Source organism: Thunnus maccoyii, chromosome 12 (assembly GCF_910596095.1).
Source record: "Thunnus maccoyii chromosome 12, fThuMac1.1, whole genome shotgun sequence".
Lineage (NCBI taxonomy): Eukaryota > Metazoa > Chordata > Actinopteri > Scombriformes > Scombridae > Thunnus > Thunnus maccoyii.
In genome coordinates, this window is record NC_056544.1 from 21404564 (window position 1) to 21423840 (window position 19277).

The 19277-nt window shown below is 36.2% G+C and overlaps 1 protein-coding gene across 4 annotated transcripts in view; it reads right to left on the bottom strand.

Moving 5' to 3' along the window:
• The window catches only part of LOC121909297 (dynein axonemal heavy chain 8-like), a 41609-nt gene that overhangs the window by 18760 nt on the left and 3572 nt on the right, over window positions 1-19277 (bottom strand). For all 4 annotated transcript variants that reach the window (XM_042429775.1, XM_042429774.1, XM_042429773.1 and 1 more), the window contains exons 5-44: window positions 18870-19021; window positions 17897-18083; window positions 17544-17707; window positions 17064-17240; window positions 16276-16389; window positions 16021-16128; window positions 15800-15901; window positions 15551-15697; window positions 15274-15471; window positions 15058-15134; window positions 14882-14981; window positions 14640-14759; window positions 14411-14546; window positions 14094-14281; window positions 13937-14017; window positions 13499-13615; window positions 13044-13163; window positions 12671-12809; window positions 12359-12441; window positions 12159-12265; window positions 11998-12085; window positions 11365-11491; window positions 10796-10965; window positions 10567-10693; window positions 9450-9685; window positions 8752-8856; window positions 8539-8652; window positions 8371-8433; window positions 7715-7815; window positions 7443-7580; window positions 6973-7213; window positions 6670-6869; window positions 3690-3843; window positions 3398-3561; window positions 2883-2985; window positions 2345-2449; window positions 1789-1950; window positions 930-1154; window positions 653-825; window positions 10-188 (exon numbers count right to left, since the gene is read on the bottom strand). In XM_042429775.1, coding sequence (XP_042285709.1) covers window positions 10-188; window positions 653-825; window positions 930-1154; window positions 1789-1950; window positions 2345-2449; window positions 2883-2985; window positions 3398-3561; window positions 3690-3843; window positions 6670-6869; window positions 6973-7213; window positions 7443-7580; window positions 7715-7815; window positions 8371-8433; window positions 8539-8652; window positions 8752-8856; window positions 9450-9685; window positions 10567-10693; window positions 10796-10965; window positions 11365-11491; window positions 11998-12085; window positions 12159-12265; window positions 12359-12441; window positions 12671-12809; window positions 13044-13163; window positions 13499-13615; window positions 13937-14017; window positions 14094-14281; window positions 14411-14546; window positions 14640-14759; window positions 14882-14981; window positions 15058-15134; window positions 15274-15471; window positions 15551-15697; window positions 15800-15901; window positions 16021-16128; window positions 16276-16389; window positions 17064-17240; window positions 17544-17707; window positions 17897-18083; window positions 18870-19021 — 5592 coding nt within the window. The remainder of the gene's footprint in view (window positions 1-9; window positions 189-652; window positions 826-929; window positions 1155-1788; window positions 1951-2344; window positions 2450-2882; window positions 2986-3397; window positions 3562-3689; window positions 3844-6669; window positions 6870-6972; window positions 7214-7442; window positions 7581-7714; window positions 7816-8370; window positions 8434-8538; window positions 8653-8751; window positions 8857-9449; window positions 9686-10566; window positions 10694-10795; window positions 10966-11364; window positions 11492-11997; window positions 12086-12158; window positions 12266-12358; window positions 12442-12670; window positions 12810-13043; window positions 13164-13498; window positions 13616-13936; window positions 14018-14093; window positions 14282-14410; window positions 14547-14639; window positions 14760-14881; window positions 14982-15057; window positions 15135-15273; window positions 15472-15550; window positions 15698-15799; window positions 15902-16020; window positions 16129-16275; window positions 16390-17063; window positions 17241-17543; window positions 17708-17896; window positions 18084-18869; window positions 19022-19277) is intronic.

Genomic DNA, 19277 nt, shown 5'->3' on the forward strand with positions numbered 1-19277 from the left:
TTGGGATACCTTTGTATATCCTGCCAAGTCCTCTGAAGTCCATCTGGTCTGAGCAGTTGAAGACCACCACATACTTGCCAAGGCAGCGACCCATGTCCTTAGTGGTTTCAGTCTTTCCAGTGCCGGCTGGCCCTGCAGGGGCTCCTCCCATGCTCATGCCCAGAGCTTGTGCTAGTGTGATGTAACACCTGCAGACAGAAAAGCAATTCTCTGACTGAACTTAGAAATTAAACCCTATATGAAAAGTAAATTCAATTATAAAAGGCATACTATGCATGGATTTGTCCGTTGCTGTTTGTAAACACAACATTCAGAGTTGTCCCCTCCTCCCCCAAGCGAGCTGAGAGCACGAGCGTGAGAGAGAGGAAGAGAGAAAGAAAAGCAATGGTCAAGTACTAGAGAGTGAATGGCAGTAATGAGAAAAACAGTGAATCAGATAAATAAAATGTTATTTTCTGATTGTTTCACAGTGGTTCCCTTGTAAAGGTTGACGCCCAGAAACATCCCGAACACAGCAAAATAATAAGAAAATACAGGCAGGGGGATCATCATAAGTGATGATTGAGAGGGATTATTTTTGTATGAGTCTTTACACTTTAAGGAAAATCCTGCATAGTATGCCTTTAAGTAATTTATATTCCTCTTTTCTTGCCTGTCAGTCAGAGGGGTGATGACCAAACGGTCGGTACAGCCTAGGAACTCATTCTGATAAATGAAGTCGACATTAGTAATGGACACAATGACCTTATCCAGGTCTTCTTTGAAGTAAAATCTGCTCTGCTTTAGCCATTCAAAGTCAGTGACAGACTTGATTCGCTTTTTTACCTGAGGAGAAAGTAGGACATCAATCTGAATGTGTTACACAAATAACCATTAGTCTATAATATCAAAAGATCCATGATAGAAGTAAGATTTTTCAAAGAACCTACTAGGTCATTAAATATATCACTTTGGTGCACATGGATTGTGACAAGCGTCTCATACTTGACTCTGTCAAACTTGCTCAGGTCATAGGTTGTTTGTTTAATGAGAACGCTGAGCAGATTTAAGAATTTCTTTTTGGTAAGAGGCATGATCTCCCTGTCATCTTCAGCATTTTGTAGAGCCTCTTCTGAATCTCTTGTCCAAAGCATTTGGATTCCCAGCAAGCCCACCTAAGAGAGTAAGAGCAAAACAATGCATTTAAAGGTGAACTGCCTGTATATAGCCTGAACGTATTGGCTAATATACATTAAGTGCAATTCTATCATGTACAGTACCAGTCAAAAGTTTGGACACACTTTCTCATTCAAGGGAATAGGAAGGTGTGTCCAAACTTCTGACTGGAACTGTACCAAAAAAAACCCCTCTCTTTTCATATTTCAACACTACAAGGTTATTGATCTTTGTTATTTTTACAAACTTTTGACACAAAGTACATCCAAGAATATAAAAAGTATCATCACAGAGAAAGGTAAATTGGTGAAAATAAAGTCATGATTAAATTTGTAGTTATTTCATGCTGAGGCCATCATTCCGGACAGTTTGATCTGAAATTTTCTTTTCTTTCTAAAATGTGCAATGATGATATTCTAAGCTTATAGAGTACAGTGTTTCAAACCTCTGTTGTGGAAGCATCTACAGGGAGTTGTGGTAAGAGGGTGGACAGTTCTTGTCATAGTTCATAGCAATGGAGCATATCTATTATAATAATACAGTGTACAAGCCTACTGTTGACCTAAAATCTAATACAAAGGTATTTGGGTATTTAGTCTTTTTTCTTTTCTGGCACACACTCGCCATACTGACCTGTGCTTGGAACTTGTCGAGGAAAGAGAGAAGATCAAAGTCTTCATCATTGATCTCTAGATCTGAAGATTTAATAACGGAGTGCAATGAAGCCTGCTGTTGCAACAACAGCACTCCGAGCCAGAGCTCCACTGGTCCCTGTGCCATGACAGGACTGTCCAGCTGGAACCACAAACACACATTTACTATTTTATTCTATACTGTGAACAGTGCTGGAGAGCAAGTACATTAAGTTAAAAAAAAAAAGATTAATACAAAAAATCAACAATTCAACATCCTTATTCTTCACAATTTTACATTTTATACATAAGTACCTTTTGCTATCAATTCTTGCATAATTTTACTTAACTAAAATTTATCACTCTATTTATGTTCCTAGTTATGGAAATATAGAAACCAGTTTAAAAATGCAGCTGAACAATACAACTACTCACACACAAACCCATGCAGATGCATGTACATAAGACACAGTTGCACTCAGTGTCAAACAGACACACAGTTCACACACAATTCCACATTACAGTTATGATCTGTAAATACAATTAACATTACATACCGGTAGTTTCTCTCCTTCTTGTGACATAACAGCCATAATCTTGTCATATTCTGTTGTGTGAAACTCTGCTTCATTGACATTGTCAAACACTCCAAGGAGATGTGACTAAAGAAATAAATTGCACCTAAAATTAGTTTTACAATTTTTTTTCATCACAAACTCAAGCAATCAATAAGTCAATATAAATGACAGTTAAGTAAATTTACAGGAAATGCAATACACAATACAAGAAAAGCTAAAACTCCTTTTTTCACAATGTTAAGAAATCCTTTAAAAATTCCCCAAATTACATCCCACATTTTCTTGCTTGGCCCATGGTCATTCTACTCCAAATTACACTGAAATCTCTTGACATGTATTCAAGATATTATGATAACTACTAGATGTATAAATGGGAATGAAAACATAACCTTAGCAAAGGTACTTACATTTTTTTCTTGTCTACATAAGTGCTTTCATATCTATGTGATTGACCGTTTATGGTTAACATCATCACTTTTTTATATTATATATAAATGAATACAATAAATGGGCTAACCTGAATTGTGTGAGAATCACTTGCTTGTCCTAGGATCTCCAAGAGGGATGGATCAGACACAAAGAAGAATCGTGGGAACAGGAGTCTTTTTTTCTCGAGGTACCTGTTGAGTTAGATAACATCATATCCAGTGTACATATCACCTCCAGCCATTGTACAATAGCTACTGTATAACTTACAGTATGTCATTAATTACAAAGTTTTCTTTGTGATTCAAGACACTGACAAAACAGAGTGGGAGTAACAAAAAATAGGTGAAAAAAGTCTAATGAAAACACTTGAATGGAAAACATTAAAATGCAAATCAATTAGAAATAAATACTAATCATTAAATACGAGTGATTTTGTTAAACCAACTTTGCAGGAAACAAGTCTGTTTCAAAATAACTGCTTGGTTATGCAGTATAATTGCAGATATTGACAGAGGAACAAACAGTTGCATGAACTATCATAGACAAATGTAATGTCTCCCTCTGTTTCATTTTTTATCTGTTTTATCTTTGGCAAAGCTTTACCCTGCAAGAGACTTTTGACAGAACTCCAGCTGTTTTTGAAGATCTGGGAGGAGCTGTCCCAGAGTTGGATCTCCCACGCAGCACTCCACCACATTTGGTACCTTTTGGGCTCGCTGCATGATCGTAATCCAGGACTTGTCAATATTCTGGAAACGTTTTGCTTCCTTCATTGGGAAAAATCAAGTATTTTAAAAAGGAAATTAGGATTATGCTGTATCTCTATACTGCAGTTAATCTCAATCTCTCAACATTTAAATTTTCAGAATAAAAAGATAAAAAGCATAAACTTTACCTGTGGCAGGTCTTTGGCAATGTCACCCCCAACAAACACAGCCTCCAAATAGATCCACAGGTTTTGCACAATAACCCACTGTTCAATGACGTCAGATGATGTTGAAAGCTTGGAGACCCAATCCTGGATCTCTGCTTTGTAGTAGGCACTATACCTATAAAGAGACAGCAATGGTCACAAGGTCCTTAAGACAGTACAAAACATTGGGCTTCATTTTCCTGAATTAGGGTGCAGATGCAAATGCGACTAAGCACACATGGATGTGACCAGCACATTTTTGCAATTCCAATGCAGATGGGCACAATGTGGAAGAGAGGCTGAATACATTATCAGTAGGAGGAATGCAGAATCAGCAGGTGGAGTCCTAGCCTGCTTCATTAATGACTAATCACATAAGTTCCTCTCATCCCCTTTAAAAGTAACTGTAGGTGAAACAGGGGTAGAGAGAGGCTGAGGTCTCTGAGACAGAAAGAAAGTTTACCTCTGATGTTCAAATCACCACAAATATACAGTCAATGGTGACAAATATTGGTCCTGCTGGCATACTGGTGCTGCCAATTTTAGGTGTGTAAACACTTAATAAAGGATAAGTAATACATTTAAACTCATCGTTTCTTCTCCTTCTCTGCATTTGAAAAGCCTCATTTCTGTCTTTAAATTCCTGTAAATAAAAACAGTTCATATGCAAAACATCAGTTCTTATTTATCTGATGGGGGAAAAACAGTCCATACAACATTGAACTTATAAATACAAAAGGGATTTGAAAACGTTCTAGTTAATGAGACCATGACTGAAAGGATGCTGTGACTTAAAAGACCTCAAATTTTTTTTGCACCAATATGTCGACTTTCTCTTTGAATCATCAGTTACGTCCTCCATCCATTTTTCTCAATAGAGCTGCAAAGTAGGAAGTGCTATTTCAGGCGCCCCTTGTTCCAGAAGTATTTATCCTATAGAGAATGTTGTGTTACTCAAAGTTTGAGCCCTTCCAACACCTTGGATTGGCATGAAACTCTCCCAGTTAAGTCATCAGTACAAAATATTAACAACTGCATCAGAAAATATCTGGTTCTTGGTAAAAAGTCAAAGGTACAAGACTGTGTAAAGATTTTGGGATAGAAGTTACGACTAGCAAGGTGCATTTCAGGAGGAAGAATGCAATCAGTGAAAATGTTATTTCTCAGAAACGAAGTTGAAATAATTGAAACTGGTGGTCATAGTATAAACCTATAGGATCACTACATTATGCGAGAGTCCTGAGTTTCTAGGCCATATTTTCCTGAAATAGGGAGTACAAGGCCAAATTTTCCTGAAATAGGGTGTACGTACAGATTCAAATCCTAATTTCTGGCACATGGCGTGTGTGGGTGTGACTATAAATTTTTGCAGTTCTCCTGACCATCAGCATTAGTGCACTGGGCTCAGCCATGCTCAATGTGGAGGAGAGACTGAATACATTATTAGTGGGAGGAATACAGAATCAGCAGGTGGAGTCAGGATAAGCTTCAGTAATGACTAATCAAATGAGCTCCTCTCATCCCCTTTAAACCAGCAACATCTGAAATGGGGGAGAGAGGCTGAGTGAGAGAGAGAAAAGAGTTCATGTCTGTAACATGCATCAATCAAAATATGCTGACAATGGTAGAATGAAAATAAAGCTGTATTTTACACACTGATCATATGGATACACGTCCATGCACAGAATTGACTACTGCAAATATTTTGAGACTTGACAGCAAGTACCAAACTGAAAACTAACTGTAACAATCCTTGTGACATGACAGAAGAAATAATTAGATTCTCTAAAGTGAGTGTGAACTTTTATTTAATCTAAATGTCCAGACAGATTTGATGGAGCTCAGGACGCATCTTAAGGACAACTGTTACTTCAAATTGTTTTATTGTTAAACTTGGAATCTGTGAGTAACAGCTTTCCAGTCTGATGTTTAGCAAACGCACAACATCAATTACAATAGATCCTGATTGATCCTCTCGTTGTGTCGGAAGACTGAAATAATTAATGAAATTGCCTCTTCTGTGCTATCCATGAGTGAATGATGCATAGCCCCTCTCTCAAATCATTGACCATAGATGAAACACATGTATCATTCCTGCTGCTGAGAAATGACTACAGCTGTTTAATAAACAAGGAAAAGATCCAACATTCTACAAGTTATTGTGAGAAAAACACGTATTTATGAACTCCGGGTTATCGGATTACATACATGTGGATGATATTATTTGTAAAAATATTCCTTAAAAATTATGTTTTGATTCTCATGTCAATCTTGAGTAGATGACAAAATGTGGCAAACTGAAAGGGGCAAAACTTAACATTAATGAGAGGTGGTTTGTGATTTTGGATACGTCTCTGTAGGTCTACCAACTGAAGTCACGTAAATTGCCCTGTGTCTGCGTTGGCAGATAAGAGGTGGTCTAAGCAGGTTTTATTGCAGATGCAATTTTGTGCCAAAATGAGCACTAAAATTGCACTGCGATGCCTATTCTGCATTAACACAGCCTCAGCAGGCACAGGTGCAGGAAAATTGTGTAAAGACTGCCTTTAGCTGAGCACTACCCTTACGCCTGCAAGAAAATAGAGTCCACAATGTAAAGCAATATTGACGATGTTGTTCAAAGAAAATGTCAAAAGGGGAATACAGAATAGGGAAATATACTTCCAGAACCAGCAGGCCCTCCCACTTTGCAACTCTACTAGTGTTCAATTATGATCTTGGTCGATATTTTGGAATCTTGTTTGTTGATTGACTATTTCTATTTCAGCATTGGATTTCTATTCTGAGCTTGCTGGTCTGAGAAAAATCATTGAACTACTTCTTTTTAGCTCTTAATCACTCACAAAATGTACCAGAAGCACAAATTTGTGATGTGCTTTCACTCATGTAAATTGCGCTCATTTTGAAGGAAAAATCTAATTTTTCAACTCAAAATTTCAAGTTAGCATTTGCCCAGTTCTACCTGTTACTCAGCAGTGACCCCAGCACCATCAGACTGTCTTCCAGGATGGTGAGGATCTCTGTTGTGTCTGCCCCTTTCAGCATTAGTTCTCCTCTATCCTTGAATGTCATCAAGCTCAGTGTCTGCCCAGACCACACCTCTTTCACTTGTGACAACTTAGCCTCAATATCCTTCTCCTTCACAGCCGATATACAGATGTCCTACAAATGCAGAAAGCCATGCTTAAGAAAGTGAATACAAAATGGCTAAAAAATGGGATAGGTGTGTTTAAATGTTACCAAACTGTCCAAACTGAGAGCAAACCTCAATATCTTCCTTGTATTTCAACAGAGGTGCTTCCATGATGTTCTGTAGTGTAAAGGTACTGGACTCCACCTCAAATTGGTGACCAGTTAGGTCTGTGATCCGATCCCAGTGTCTCCTCATCATAGATTTGTTTGCCATCATCTCAAGCAAAGGGCATGACTCACTGAAATCATCAATTGTCTTCTTCAGGTCCAGGAAGGCTTGCCAGTCCTTTAGTCCTTTGGGTAGCTTTCGGCACCTACAAATAGCAAAAATAACCAATATACATGTATGATAAAAAATACAATTATGTTTTTTCTTTATAATGTATATTTGAATATTTTCTCCCTATTACAGAGAGAGAATACTGTATTAATTTTGGTTAATTAAGTTTTAATATTGGCATATGCCTACCTAAAGCCAAGCATTCTCCATAGAACAAAAAACTCACAGAAACGGAAAGAAAATAACAGAAATACAATGATTACCTGTTCTGAAATTCCAAAAGTTCTGCATTGATCTTTTCGATGTCCACATCTGTCCACAGAATGCTATAGTACCCACTAATCTTACTCATCACTGCATTATACAGGCCGTAGAGTTTCTGAAGCAGGTCAAGCTCTTTTCTAAGGTAATGATAAGAAATCATAGTTTTATTAGTCTGAATACTTTATAAAATATAATAAGATTAACATTATAATCAAAGTATTGATATAATTTTAGTGTAATGTATGGTAAGCCTTTTAGAGTAGAAACACACTTTTTCTTTTGAAGACAGTCATACTGTGTAACTGGCAGGCCAAGAAGCTGCTCCCCAGAAGTATATGTGTTGAAATTTCTCCACAGTTCTTCAAATTTAACCTAAATTAAAATACAAAAGGTCATCAAATATGCAAGACATTCTCATCTCAGAAAAGTAAGATACTAATATATCTTTTTTTATTTTTAGTTTCCAAAAAAAACTAACAAAAAACAAACAAACAACAAAAACTTTAAAACATTCAACATACAACAAAAAGTTGAGACTAAACAAAACAAACAAAAATCATCATCAAAAATGTGTGTGTGAATATGGACAATTGTTTGTGTTTATAAAACAAACTTGTGCATTTTACCCCTTGCTCACATATCACCTCTGATAGTTTTGCATTGAGCTCATTGGATTGGGTTTTAGGACAGATACACTGTAAACACATATAGGGCATTTCCACCGCAAAGGGAGACGTAGAACTCCGGGTATAGTACTTTCCAAAGGTTCAGGAACAGTTACTGTGGCTGCTTCAACCGCTGTACCGCTTCATCCATAAAACAAGGAAATACTCTAATATCGATACTCTATACAGTGTCTGACTTTTCTACTTGCCTTTCATGTATCTAGCATTGACCAGTATATAGGATGTTATTAAGTTAAATTACCTGACAACTATGGAGCCTGCGGCTGGCTTCTTGGGGAGCTATTCCTTCAACCATAGGACCTTCCTAAAATACAAGACCATATGAACTGATTAATAGATCAAATTAAATTGATATATTGGTTGAAAACTTACACACACATAGTTAAACACAGATTCACAGATTACTTACTGAATCATACTGGTCTATAAAAGTGCTAACATCATTTTGGAAAATGGTAACGCACTCCAGAAGGTTTTGTTTGAATTTGGGTTGCATACGAACAAGCTCATCTTGCACTGATCTCTGGGAATGTCCGGAATCAAAAAACAAGATCACAGTTACTTAAGTGCACATTATAACATCCAAAAACAAAATAAGCATAAATATAATGATGATACTAACAGCTTTAGACTGAAGCTTTGTGAAGAAATGCCTCAGATTGTGTACCCCCTCTGCTTCTTTTTTGGTTACCTCTGCTTCATATTTAGTCAGAATTTCAAAGGCTTCCTGTAAAATTTTAGATCATCATAAGATGGTTATTTCACATCGATACAAATTAAACTCAAGGTCTGACTTACGAAAGGAAAATAATTTATGACTTCAAGTAGACAATGAAAGCAAAAAACATTTCTGAACCAATTATGACAAACTGCAGATTATATGAAAGCACAGACATTATCATTAACTGTCAGAAATATTCTTCAACCACACACAAGATTTCGCCAAGATTTGTTTTGTTTTATTTTAAACTCTAATTAGGTAATTGAACTTTTACTTTGTGGAGAAACCATATCAGGGTTAGGTGTGTGGAGGGGATCTTTAAATACTGTCTGTGGATCCAGTTTGGTCTGCTACTTTATCAGAATGTATTTATTTATTTTAGTGAAACCACTTTGTTGGCACAGCAGGGGCCCAAATACAGAAATGCAAAAAGAAACAGGTTCCTCTGGCAAAAAATCTGAGCCTGGCTCAGATTTTGCTAAAATGCAACCAAACTGGTCAATCACATTTGTACACATTCCTATTTACTTTGCATTTGTTGCAGTTATAGACTAGACTTGAGCTATATCCCTGAAAACAAATTACTGTGCTATTCATACCTCAATGGAAATCAATGTCATGTCAGTCTGTATTTCAGCATCCCGAAGCTTAGACAGGGCCCCCATGGCACGGCGTACATCCTCGAGATTAGCCACAGGATGAGATAGTTGTATGATGTATTTGTTAGTATGTATGCTGGTGTCAATCATTTTCTTTTTGTACTGCTCCTTCAGATATTTGCACAACAGTTTCTTCCAGGCTTTGGTCTCAATTTTTAGTGACTTCTTTAATGGATCTGTATACAAGAGAAACAATTTGTTGTGCACCCTTCTAACACGTACACACAGCCAAACACAACCCCAAACACAAGTGATGACACAACCAGTAAGAAAGGCAACAGCATTTAAAATATTATAAGCACACCATTTTTAAACTTCAGCCTCATCATTGTGAAATTAACTATAGAACATAGGTATGATTACATAGGATGATGTAAAAGTAAGGCCTTTATCTCACCACCAAAATTCTTGGCATTCATTCAAAAAGTTAAAACAGTTCCTATTAAATCATATATTTGTTGCTTCTTGGGTTGGAAATTTTTTGCCATGGCATGGTGTGGATAGAAATGGTGTTCAGTTGCTCTACTAATTTGGTCCAGACAGAAGTATCTTTATATATAAATATTGGATGGATTGTTGTTGTTGTCTCTGGTGATCCCCTGAGTTTCCCCCAAATGAGGTTGACCATGAGGTTGACATTTGGTTTTGAGTCAAATGTCTTGACAGCTATTGGATGGATTAGAATTAAATATTATGCAGACATTCATGTTCCACACAGGATGAATTGTAATTACTTTGGGGATCCACCTCCTTATCACATACATCATCAGGTCAAAATTTAAATCTGTTTAATTCTTTGGTTTATGATCAAATACCTGAAAAACTGACATTGCAATCAGCTTCAACTGTACTTTGTGTTTACAGCTAATTTGTAAATGGTGGCATGGTAACAATCTAAACTCTAAATCTTTTGCTCCCCCTTCTGGCTGTGTGCTGTAAAGCTATCTCTCTCCACTCTCCACTGGAATTTGACCCACTATCACACAGTGTAAAATGTAGTGCATATGAGAGAGGGAAAATAATAGTTGCTGCTTAGAAGACATTACTGATACCTTACCTGTTGACAGTTCAGTAAACCCAACACCAATGATAGGTTTGATATCATCAATGTCTTGTTCAATTGAGTCATAGTGCTGGATTTCTGATTTAATTTGGATCAAGGATGGATTGCTGCCCATGAATTCCTTTTAAAAGTTAAGATAATGTTAATATCATTATAATGGAAAAAATACATTTTCTGACTAAAAGTCAAAACAATAACAGGTTATGTTCGCAGGACAACATACCTTGATTTTGAGGTCCCTGTCCTCATCCCAGATCACTCTGAATGGATCGAACTGTTTCAGAACAGTCGCTTGTTCTCTCTGAGAGCTAACAGCTGATTTCAGGATCACCACAACCTTTTTGATGTCCTTGTGTTCAACAACTCTGTGATAGAAATTCTCCTTCTCTCTGCCTATAAGATGATTACAAATGACCAAAACTTGTTCTTGAAAATTTAAATCTCAGATTAATAACACTACTCATGTTCACACATCAAATTTTAAGAGCTGCAAGCAATTTTGATTGATGTTGGCCAATCAGGGAATTGATTTTATAATACACCGTACCATCATATTAAATAAAAAGATTAAATAATCAATCTTGATTGTTCTTATTTTTAATACAGAGATCTACAAATGAACAACTTTATTAACTTAAACTTATTAATATATATTTTGGTGTACATTTTAGGAGATTAAGTGTTCTTTGTTAAAATCCACATATTTTTATTATACTTTAAGACATATGTCTTTCCTATTAACTTGTCTTCGGGCATTTTTTGTAATCCATGTTCCTTCTGACAATGACTCACCTTTGTTCTTTGTGCCATCATGACTGTACTCTCGCTGCCAGCATGTAATACCTTTGTTAACTTCCAACACTAAGTCCATCAGTTGATTTATGACCTGTTGGATCTCATCTACAGTGGGAATCATTACCTAATCACAACAAATATCAGACAGAGAAACAAAACTTTCTGTTTCACAAGATTGGCAAGCAATTCTAGATTATCTTTTTCCTGTGACTTCACTAGCATGAACTAAAATCAGCTGTCAATGAATACTCAGGGTTCCAACACCTTCTTAAACATCAAATTCAAGGAATGTTCAAGGACTTTCCAGGCCCAATTCCCTCAAATTCAAAGACCCAACACAGCATAATTTGAGACACAGATAAATGTTAATTACTGTTGTAAGACAGAATTTTTATAATGAGAACTAGCAGGCTTTACAGAAGCTCACAGACTATGTGGTCTCTTGCTTTCTCTAACACAGCACAGCAAAACAATATTATATTCAAGATTTATAAATTCAAGCACTTTCAAAGACCCATGTCTATTTTTGTCTGCTTTCAAAAACTTTCAAGGCCTTGATTTTTCTTCTCAAATTCACAAACTTTCAAGGATTTCAAGGTGCCTTGGGAACCAAGAGTACTAGAGACTCACCACATTGGGCATGACCAGCTGGACTTCAGATTTTATTAGTGGGACCAGCCCAGACTCAGACTTTGGCTTCTGGTAAGTTGATGTCGATCTGTAAGAAATTGTATAGTGTTGCTTAGATATTGGCCCTTTTATTACATACTGACAAACCCAGAAATACTTACTTTGTGCCAAAGATTCTCCTTTTCAGGGTGTCAAGAGATAACTTAGTTGTTTTGACCAGTGCATCCAGTACCCTTGCACTTAAGTGTTCATAAAGCTTCTTAAATTCCTGAAATTTCAGTTTTCATTTGAAGCATTAATACATTTGTTGGTATACTGTATACACCATGAGCAATGTTTTGGTGTTAGTAAGCGAACATACCTTTTCAAATTTGATAGCTTTATTTCTATCTGGACCTTCTGAAGTCATTACCTCCTCCTCATTAGGGGTCTTCTGGATCTCTCCTGTGAATGTCACACAGTTCTGATAAAATGTTTTAGAAGGTGAAGTAAAAAAACAAAAACAAACTGTACATACAGTACCAGTCAAAAGTTTAGACACACCTTCTCATTGAGAAAGTGTGTCCAAACTTTTGACTACATAAATGAATACATAAAATGTTAGTGGCTGTATGATGGTTATTTATATACTTTCCACTTGCATGCAACTATTAAAACAGGAATTTAGGAGCACCTGGAACAGGTTCCTCAACAGTCTTCTTGGTGCCTTTTGATTCATACATGGCACTGAACAAATTACCCAGCTCCTTCACTGCCTCTTTAACACAACTACATTTGTAGTCCAATATCTTTGCCCACTCCTTACATCGAGTCTAAAGAGATTTGACAACACAATGAGTGTAATGGTGACCCAGACAAAATATGAAAATTCTATGGAATACATATTCATACTTGAAGTGCAAACTTAAAAAGCTGAACCTACATCGTTAACACAGTAAAAATTGTTAGCGAGTCATTTACTGGTATGACATCAATAGCGAATATACAATTTTATGTAATGATTTTATTTGGTGGATTAAAATAAGATGGTCATCACAGTACCATACCTCATTAAGGTCAATCAGGTGCTGCACTGAGGAAGCGTGATCTTCAGGAAGCTCAATCAGTACAGTCTCTGAGATGTCTTTAAGGACATCATCAATGTGTATCTTACAGATATCCTGCACCTGAAAAAGGAAATGTAGCATAGAAAAATTGCCCTTGAGCTATAGTATTTCTGTGAATCCCTGAAGGGCAAAATTGTGACAAATTATTAATGGCCATACTTGTGATTTTAATATTCAAGGACATGTTTTACAGAGAAGACCCACAAACATTCATGGTGAGTTTGTAATAATCCTCTAAACATCATGGGATTACACTGATTAATTTCTTATCTTTTTCATAAATTCATTAGTTTTGGTATTACTTTAAACAGTAAACAACTATACTTGATATTATAGCAATATCCATATCTGAAACAGAGGGACAGCTTACACGTTGCTTTTATTGAGTAATGTACCTTCTTTACAAGATGTTTGAGCTCAAACAAAGCACTGTCAACATTTTGAAAGAACTTGTCCAGGAGGAAGGATGACCAGGTGAGCAGCACTGACCCATGGCGAAGTGCAGATTCCACCTTGTAATTTATCATAAACATTTTAGTTATAAATGAGCAACCTTGGAAGCACTGGTAAATTAAGAAATAAAAGGTCAATAGTCAAAAAAGCCATAAAAATATGAAGTGCGGCAAAGCAGGTTCCACATGTCCACAGTCTGTAGCAAGAAAGCTTTTCTACTGAAGGCACTACTGTTTTTTTCCTGCTAAGCAAGAAACACTTAAAATGTTTGTTGTTGACTGATGAGTTGAACTATTTATGTTGTGCATACATTGTTTTTTCTTCAACAATTTGATATTTTACTTCTATTTTCAAATGTACTGTATTCATAAACTGCTTACATTTTTTATTTTTGAAGCCATCAAGTTGGTGAAGTCTGCAGGTATGCTCTCACAAGTGGACTCAAAGTCTGCCAAAATGGTCTATAAGAAAGCATACAAGTCATTTTATATTAAGGTAACCCATCCATCTGTGAAAAAATATAATAAAATAATTTACCTGCAGTCTGAGGTGATTAGCATTCATTCTGCTTTCCAACTTGACCAGACACAAAGCCTGCTTTGGAATCTCCAGACCCATCTTTAACAAACACTTAGCCTCTCGAATGACCTCAGTTACTTTAGGATCAAAGTTGACAACAAATTTTCCAGTCTTTGGGTGACGAACCAGCAGTGTAATATTCAAGACTGTTATGAAGCAGAATAGGGAGAAAGCATATGAAATGAATATTAACATAATCTTATGATGCAACCTAAAAAGGGGTTCTGTGTACCATCTAGAGTACCATCATATTAGGTCAGGGCAAGAGAACCAACCATAATCCAGCTTTGACACTTCACTCATCCATGCTTTGTGGTAGACAGACTCAAACTCTACTAATGCAGCTGCAGTGAGATTGTATATTTTGACCACATCTTGTCCCTCAGGGCTGCATAGGATGTCAGAGTTTTTCTGTTGAGGATAACAGATACATTCGACAATGAAATATTTCAGTAGGACAATGAAGTATTGTTTGTTGTTTTAATAGGAGAAATTACATCTTACTTTTATGTATGATATGGGTTCCTCTATTTTTCTGTAGAGGTGCCTGACCCAACCAATCCTCCCAGCCACAGGAGGCATGTTTCTAGCTAATGGAGGGTCACCTCTTTGTTTGTCATAGAGCTGCAAAGAAAATTTACACAAGTACATCTGCTCATTTAATCAATGCTCAAACAAATCTGACAATTATACTCGGATGTCAATTCTAGTTAATTTCTGTATATAAGCTCATGCAAATGGGATACCTTTTTCACAAACTCTACTTCTGAGGCATACTGCTGAAGAATAAGACCCACGGTGTTGGATATTTCTGTCATTATACAAGGAATGTTCAGCCTCTGAAAACTACAAATAAAGGAATTCATGAGAAATCGTCCAAAGTTTAAATAATTACAGTGGTATCTTAACATTATATACTGACCGTTGTATTAGGCAAAGAGCTTGCTGAGATGAGATGATGTTTGAGAAGCATGAGTTCATAAATGTCCGCAGCTGGTTCTGTAGGTAAAGGTGGCAAAAAATGTTTACACAATCATGTATCTCAGAAACAATACCAAGTACATATAGGGAGATGGGCGACAGGGGCTACTAATACCAGAGCAAGTTGCAATTTGGAAAAGCAGGATAAAATATTTACCTCAATGTGGCTGATCTGAGTCATGAACTTAGCAAAATCTGCTTCAAATTCAGCTGTCCTTGGAGCCAACATATCATACTGCTTCCTTTTCACATTCATGGATATAGTGTGGAACTGTCTGGCCAGAATCTCAATGCCTTCAATGTTTGATTTCCCAAGAGATTCAAACGTCTTGAACACTGTTATTATTTGTGTGATCTAGAAAAGATAATGCTGACTGTTACTTGACAAGGCCAGGTGGTAAGAATGGGATAAAAAACGGGATCTTGGATTGTACCTTTTCGAGTTGCTTGCAGAAGCCCTCAAACTTGCAAAAAATCTGCATCTCTGAAACTTCAAAAGACCTCTTTCCAGGTCTTTCCATTGTTTGTTTCTTTGTTTTCTGGAAGCAAGACTGATACTCCTGATACAAGCAGATACAGTCCTGCCAAGGATAAAAGATTAGTGACATGTTGATTCAATGTGTGTTATATTCAAGCCTCACTAATGATACAATAGATGTTATCCATATGGGTGTGATCATCACCTGCATTTTGCTGATGATGTCTTCGGCATCTTGGTCCCATATAAGACAAGTGCCATTGTCAGTAATATAGGATCTGCATGCTGTAACCATCTGATTTGTAACCTGTTAAATGTTTGGAGGCGATAAATTATTAAAGCATCACAAAAAAACTAGGTCCTTACATTGTGTGTTATTTTCTGAATACAACTTATTTTTTCTCTGACTAAACTGAATTCACTCACTTTGATGAAGAGTGCAGATATTTTTTCACTTGTATTGTAGTACTGTGAAACACTGTAAATCATCTGAATGGCATTGATCACATTCTGCACACTTTTCATCATGGTGACCTGAAATCACAGACATATATTGACATTATTGACAATACTCTGTGTCTATGGAAATTGTTGCATTCATTTCTGATTAACAGATAATTAAAAAAAAAAAGTAATGATGATGATTAGGTGTTTATCAGCTAAATTATTTACTATACATACCGGGTCACTGTTGTAAAGAGGTTGACAGACTTTCTCCAGTGTGTACAAGAATTTTACATTGTCTTTTGCCTCATTGGCACGATCCGTTATCCTGGTATCCAGCTCCCGCCACATCTGCATAGCCGCATGGTTGAAAAGGTTTGATTAAATATAATGCTGTGAATGGCTTGAGGGCTTTAGAAGTTCCAATTGAAGTTGATAGCTGATATTTTGCGTCAATATTTAGATATAAATTTGCAACAATGGATACCTAATTTACCTAAAGGTTACTATTTCCTCATAATATTATTCTTGTCATAATGGGAAGGACTCTGAAACAGCTGTTTTTTATTTCTTATATAATTCATCAAAGGTATCAAACGTACAATAAGAAACAGAGAATAGCAAGCAAGTCCTTGCATTTGACATTGATTAAAAATAGATTCAATTTAGGTTTATGGACAACTGTCACTGCAATTGTCCACTAAAATCAGAAATTTAGAATATATATTCTGTATGTATGCCATGTCCCATTAAAACACAACATTAAAAGTTAAGAATTTATCACATATCTTCATTCACGTCGTAATCAGTATATCTGATGCAACAATAAACTTTTCCATATCATTTTGCACAGACATTTGTCTGGTTTTATTTTCACAGAATCAATTAGCAATATTGAGTGTTTCTCTCAAGTTTTGAGTGGAGTCCATATCTGTATGCAATTCAAACCTTGGTCATATCAAGCAAAAAAATGGTAAAAACTGCTCTATAATAACCTCTTAAGTTGAAGACTCAAGCATCCATACCTTCATAATTTTGGAATGGCTGATATGTAGCACCATTACAACTGCCTTGCACTCTGGGCCTTTGATATGATTGATGATGGAGTTGAACCTTAAAGACATTCTTTTCCAGTGTTCTAACTCACTCAGTGGCCCTGCAGAATCAACCCCTTTTCTCAACTGATCACTCTCTATCAGGACCTGATGATCACAGATACAGAGGAAGGTTATAATTTCCTTTGAAAGCAATTCAATTAGTCAATATAAAGTACGACTGATTAGGAAGTGATACGCTTTAATAATTCAAAATATGGTCTAATTTAATCTAGTTTTCGATTATATTTTAGACAGACTGTATAGACCCTGATCATGCTCTGAGATCGTATCTTAATGACATCTTAATGATATTGCATTGTTTGAGTCTTCTTGATACTTCTGATCACATGAATTGACTACTGCCTCTTCGAGTAGTAGTAACAAATATAAAATCTTCATTTAACCAACCTGCTCAATTTGCTTATACCACTGCATCAGAATTTCTTCTAGTCGATGCACCATGTCAAAGTTGGCAGCCGCAACCTTCATCTCCTCAAGGGACACCAATTTAGTGAAGTCAATATCTGTGACTTTATATAGATGAACGATACTCTCATTGCTCATCTGAATGTCTGGGGTACATGAGAGACAAGATCATCAAAACTACTTAAAGGCCACCAGTAATGGCATTGTTAATAAATAAAGCAACAAATGATAATTTGAAAGCAATCAAGTAGGATTTGCTAATAAAAATGGTGAAGACAGGTTACAATTATAATTCTCTCTAAACATCAAAATTTGACAGAAAAAAAATTAGTTACCATCTAAGGAGCTAAGACAACGTTGTATGGTGTACTTGAAGTTTGTTTTAATTTTTGCTCCGTGTCTAGACTTATCTAGGACGCCCCAGTTTTGTGCTGCATCAAGAGCTGGTAGCAGAAAATTGAAAGCATTCCTAGTCCCTTTCAGGAGACCCTCTCTGGCATCGACCATTGAAAAAAAGATCTCCTACAAAGCAGCAAGACAAGATCATCAATCACTTCACAAAATGAAAAGGCAAAAAAGTTCAAATTTGCTTAGCGCTAGTTACATGGTCATCTGCAGCAAGGATCTTCCTAAGTAATGCAACATGTGTTTTCTATCACAAAGGTTGCCAGCTTTTGTCAAATGCATACAGGGAATGCTGATTAGTTCCATCTAACTGGTTGAAGTTGTACTAATGAGTAAAACTGGCAGTTTTGTTGAATGAAATGAAAAACTGTAGACTCCTTAGATATGACAGCATGTCAACCTAAATCAATCCTACAAAATTTGATAGAATTTTGACAATAGGCATACTCCTGCGACATGATGCATCTAAATGGCCATAACTCAGTTGTGATGAGTTTGTCATGCTTGATATTTTTGCACAATTCATTATTGTACAAAGTCCCAATATGCACAAGATTGTGGTAACCTTGAAAAATCATCTATCAATCTCTATTGTTATTAAAGTTCTATCATTAAAATTAACTTAAAGTTGTCCAGCCTTTGTGGATTATGCACTCTCTGATAGCTTTCTAGTTTTATTAGAAAAATAAATTATTTTAGCACACAATGATTAATTATGATAAGTTAATTCTATAATTCTTCTCTACTTCTTTTAGCACATCAATAAAATCATGGCATGTGCAGTTCAACAAAATATCAAAATACAGTAGTATAAAGGGAAAATGTCGCTTTTATAGAAAACAATAAATGACTTACAATCACAGAAAACACCATTTTAAATGGTTTACACATTACACGTCTTACCTCATGTATGTTTTCTGAATTCACAGGAATGTCCACTGTAGTCCGTGTGAAAGAGCAGCAAATGCCTGTAAGGCATGTCTGAGACAAATCGGCTAAAAATAGCCTCATTATTTTCTCCCCTTTGGCTGCCCCAGGATATGAGCGGCCACACTCTGAAATTAAATTAAAATGATTTTTGATTAGATTAAAAACAGAAATGGACATGTAACACTACTCAATGATTTAAACTGAAGTTTGGATATTAACCAGTATGGGTGCGAGTTCAATCAATTATGTTTACTAGACAGTAAAGAGAGATGACCGAACATAAACTCAGTTGCATACAGCACACATATGGACCCAGAGATGAAAACTTATTGAGTATTGTACAACCATGTGTCTTGTGATTGATTTGCTGTTATCATTCTG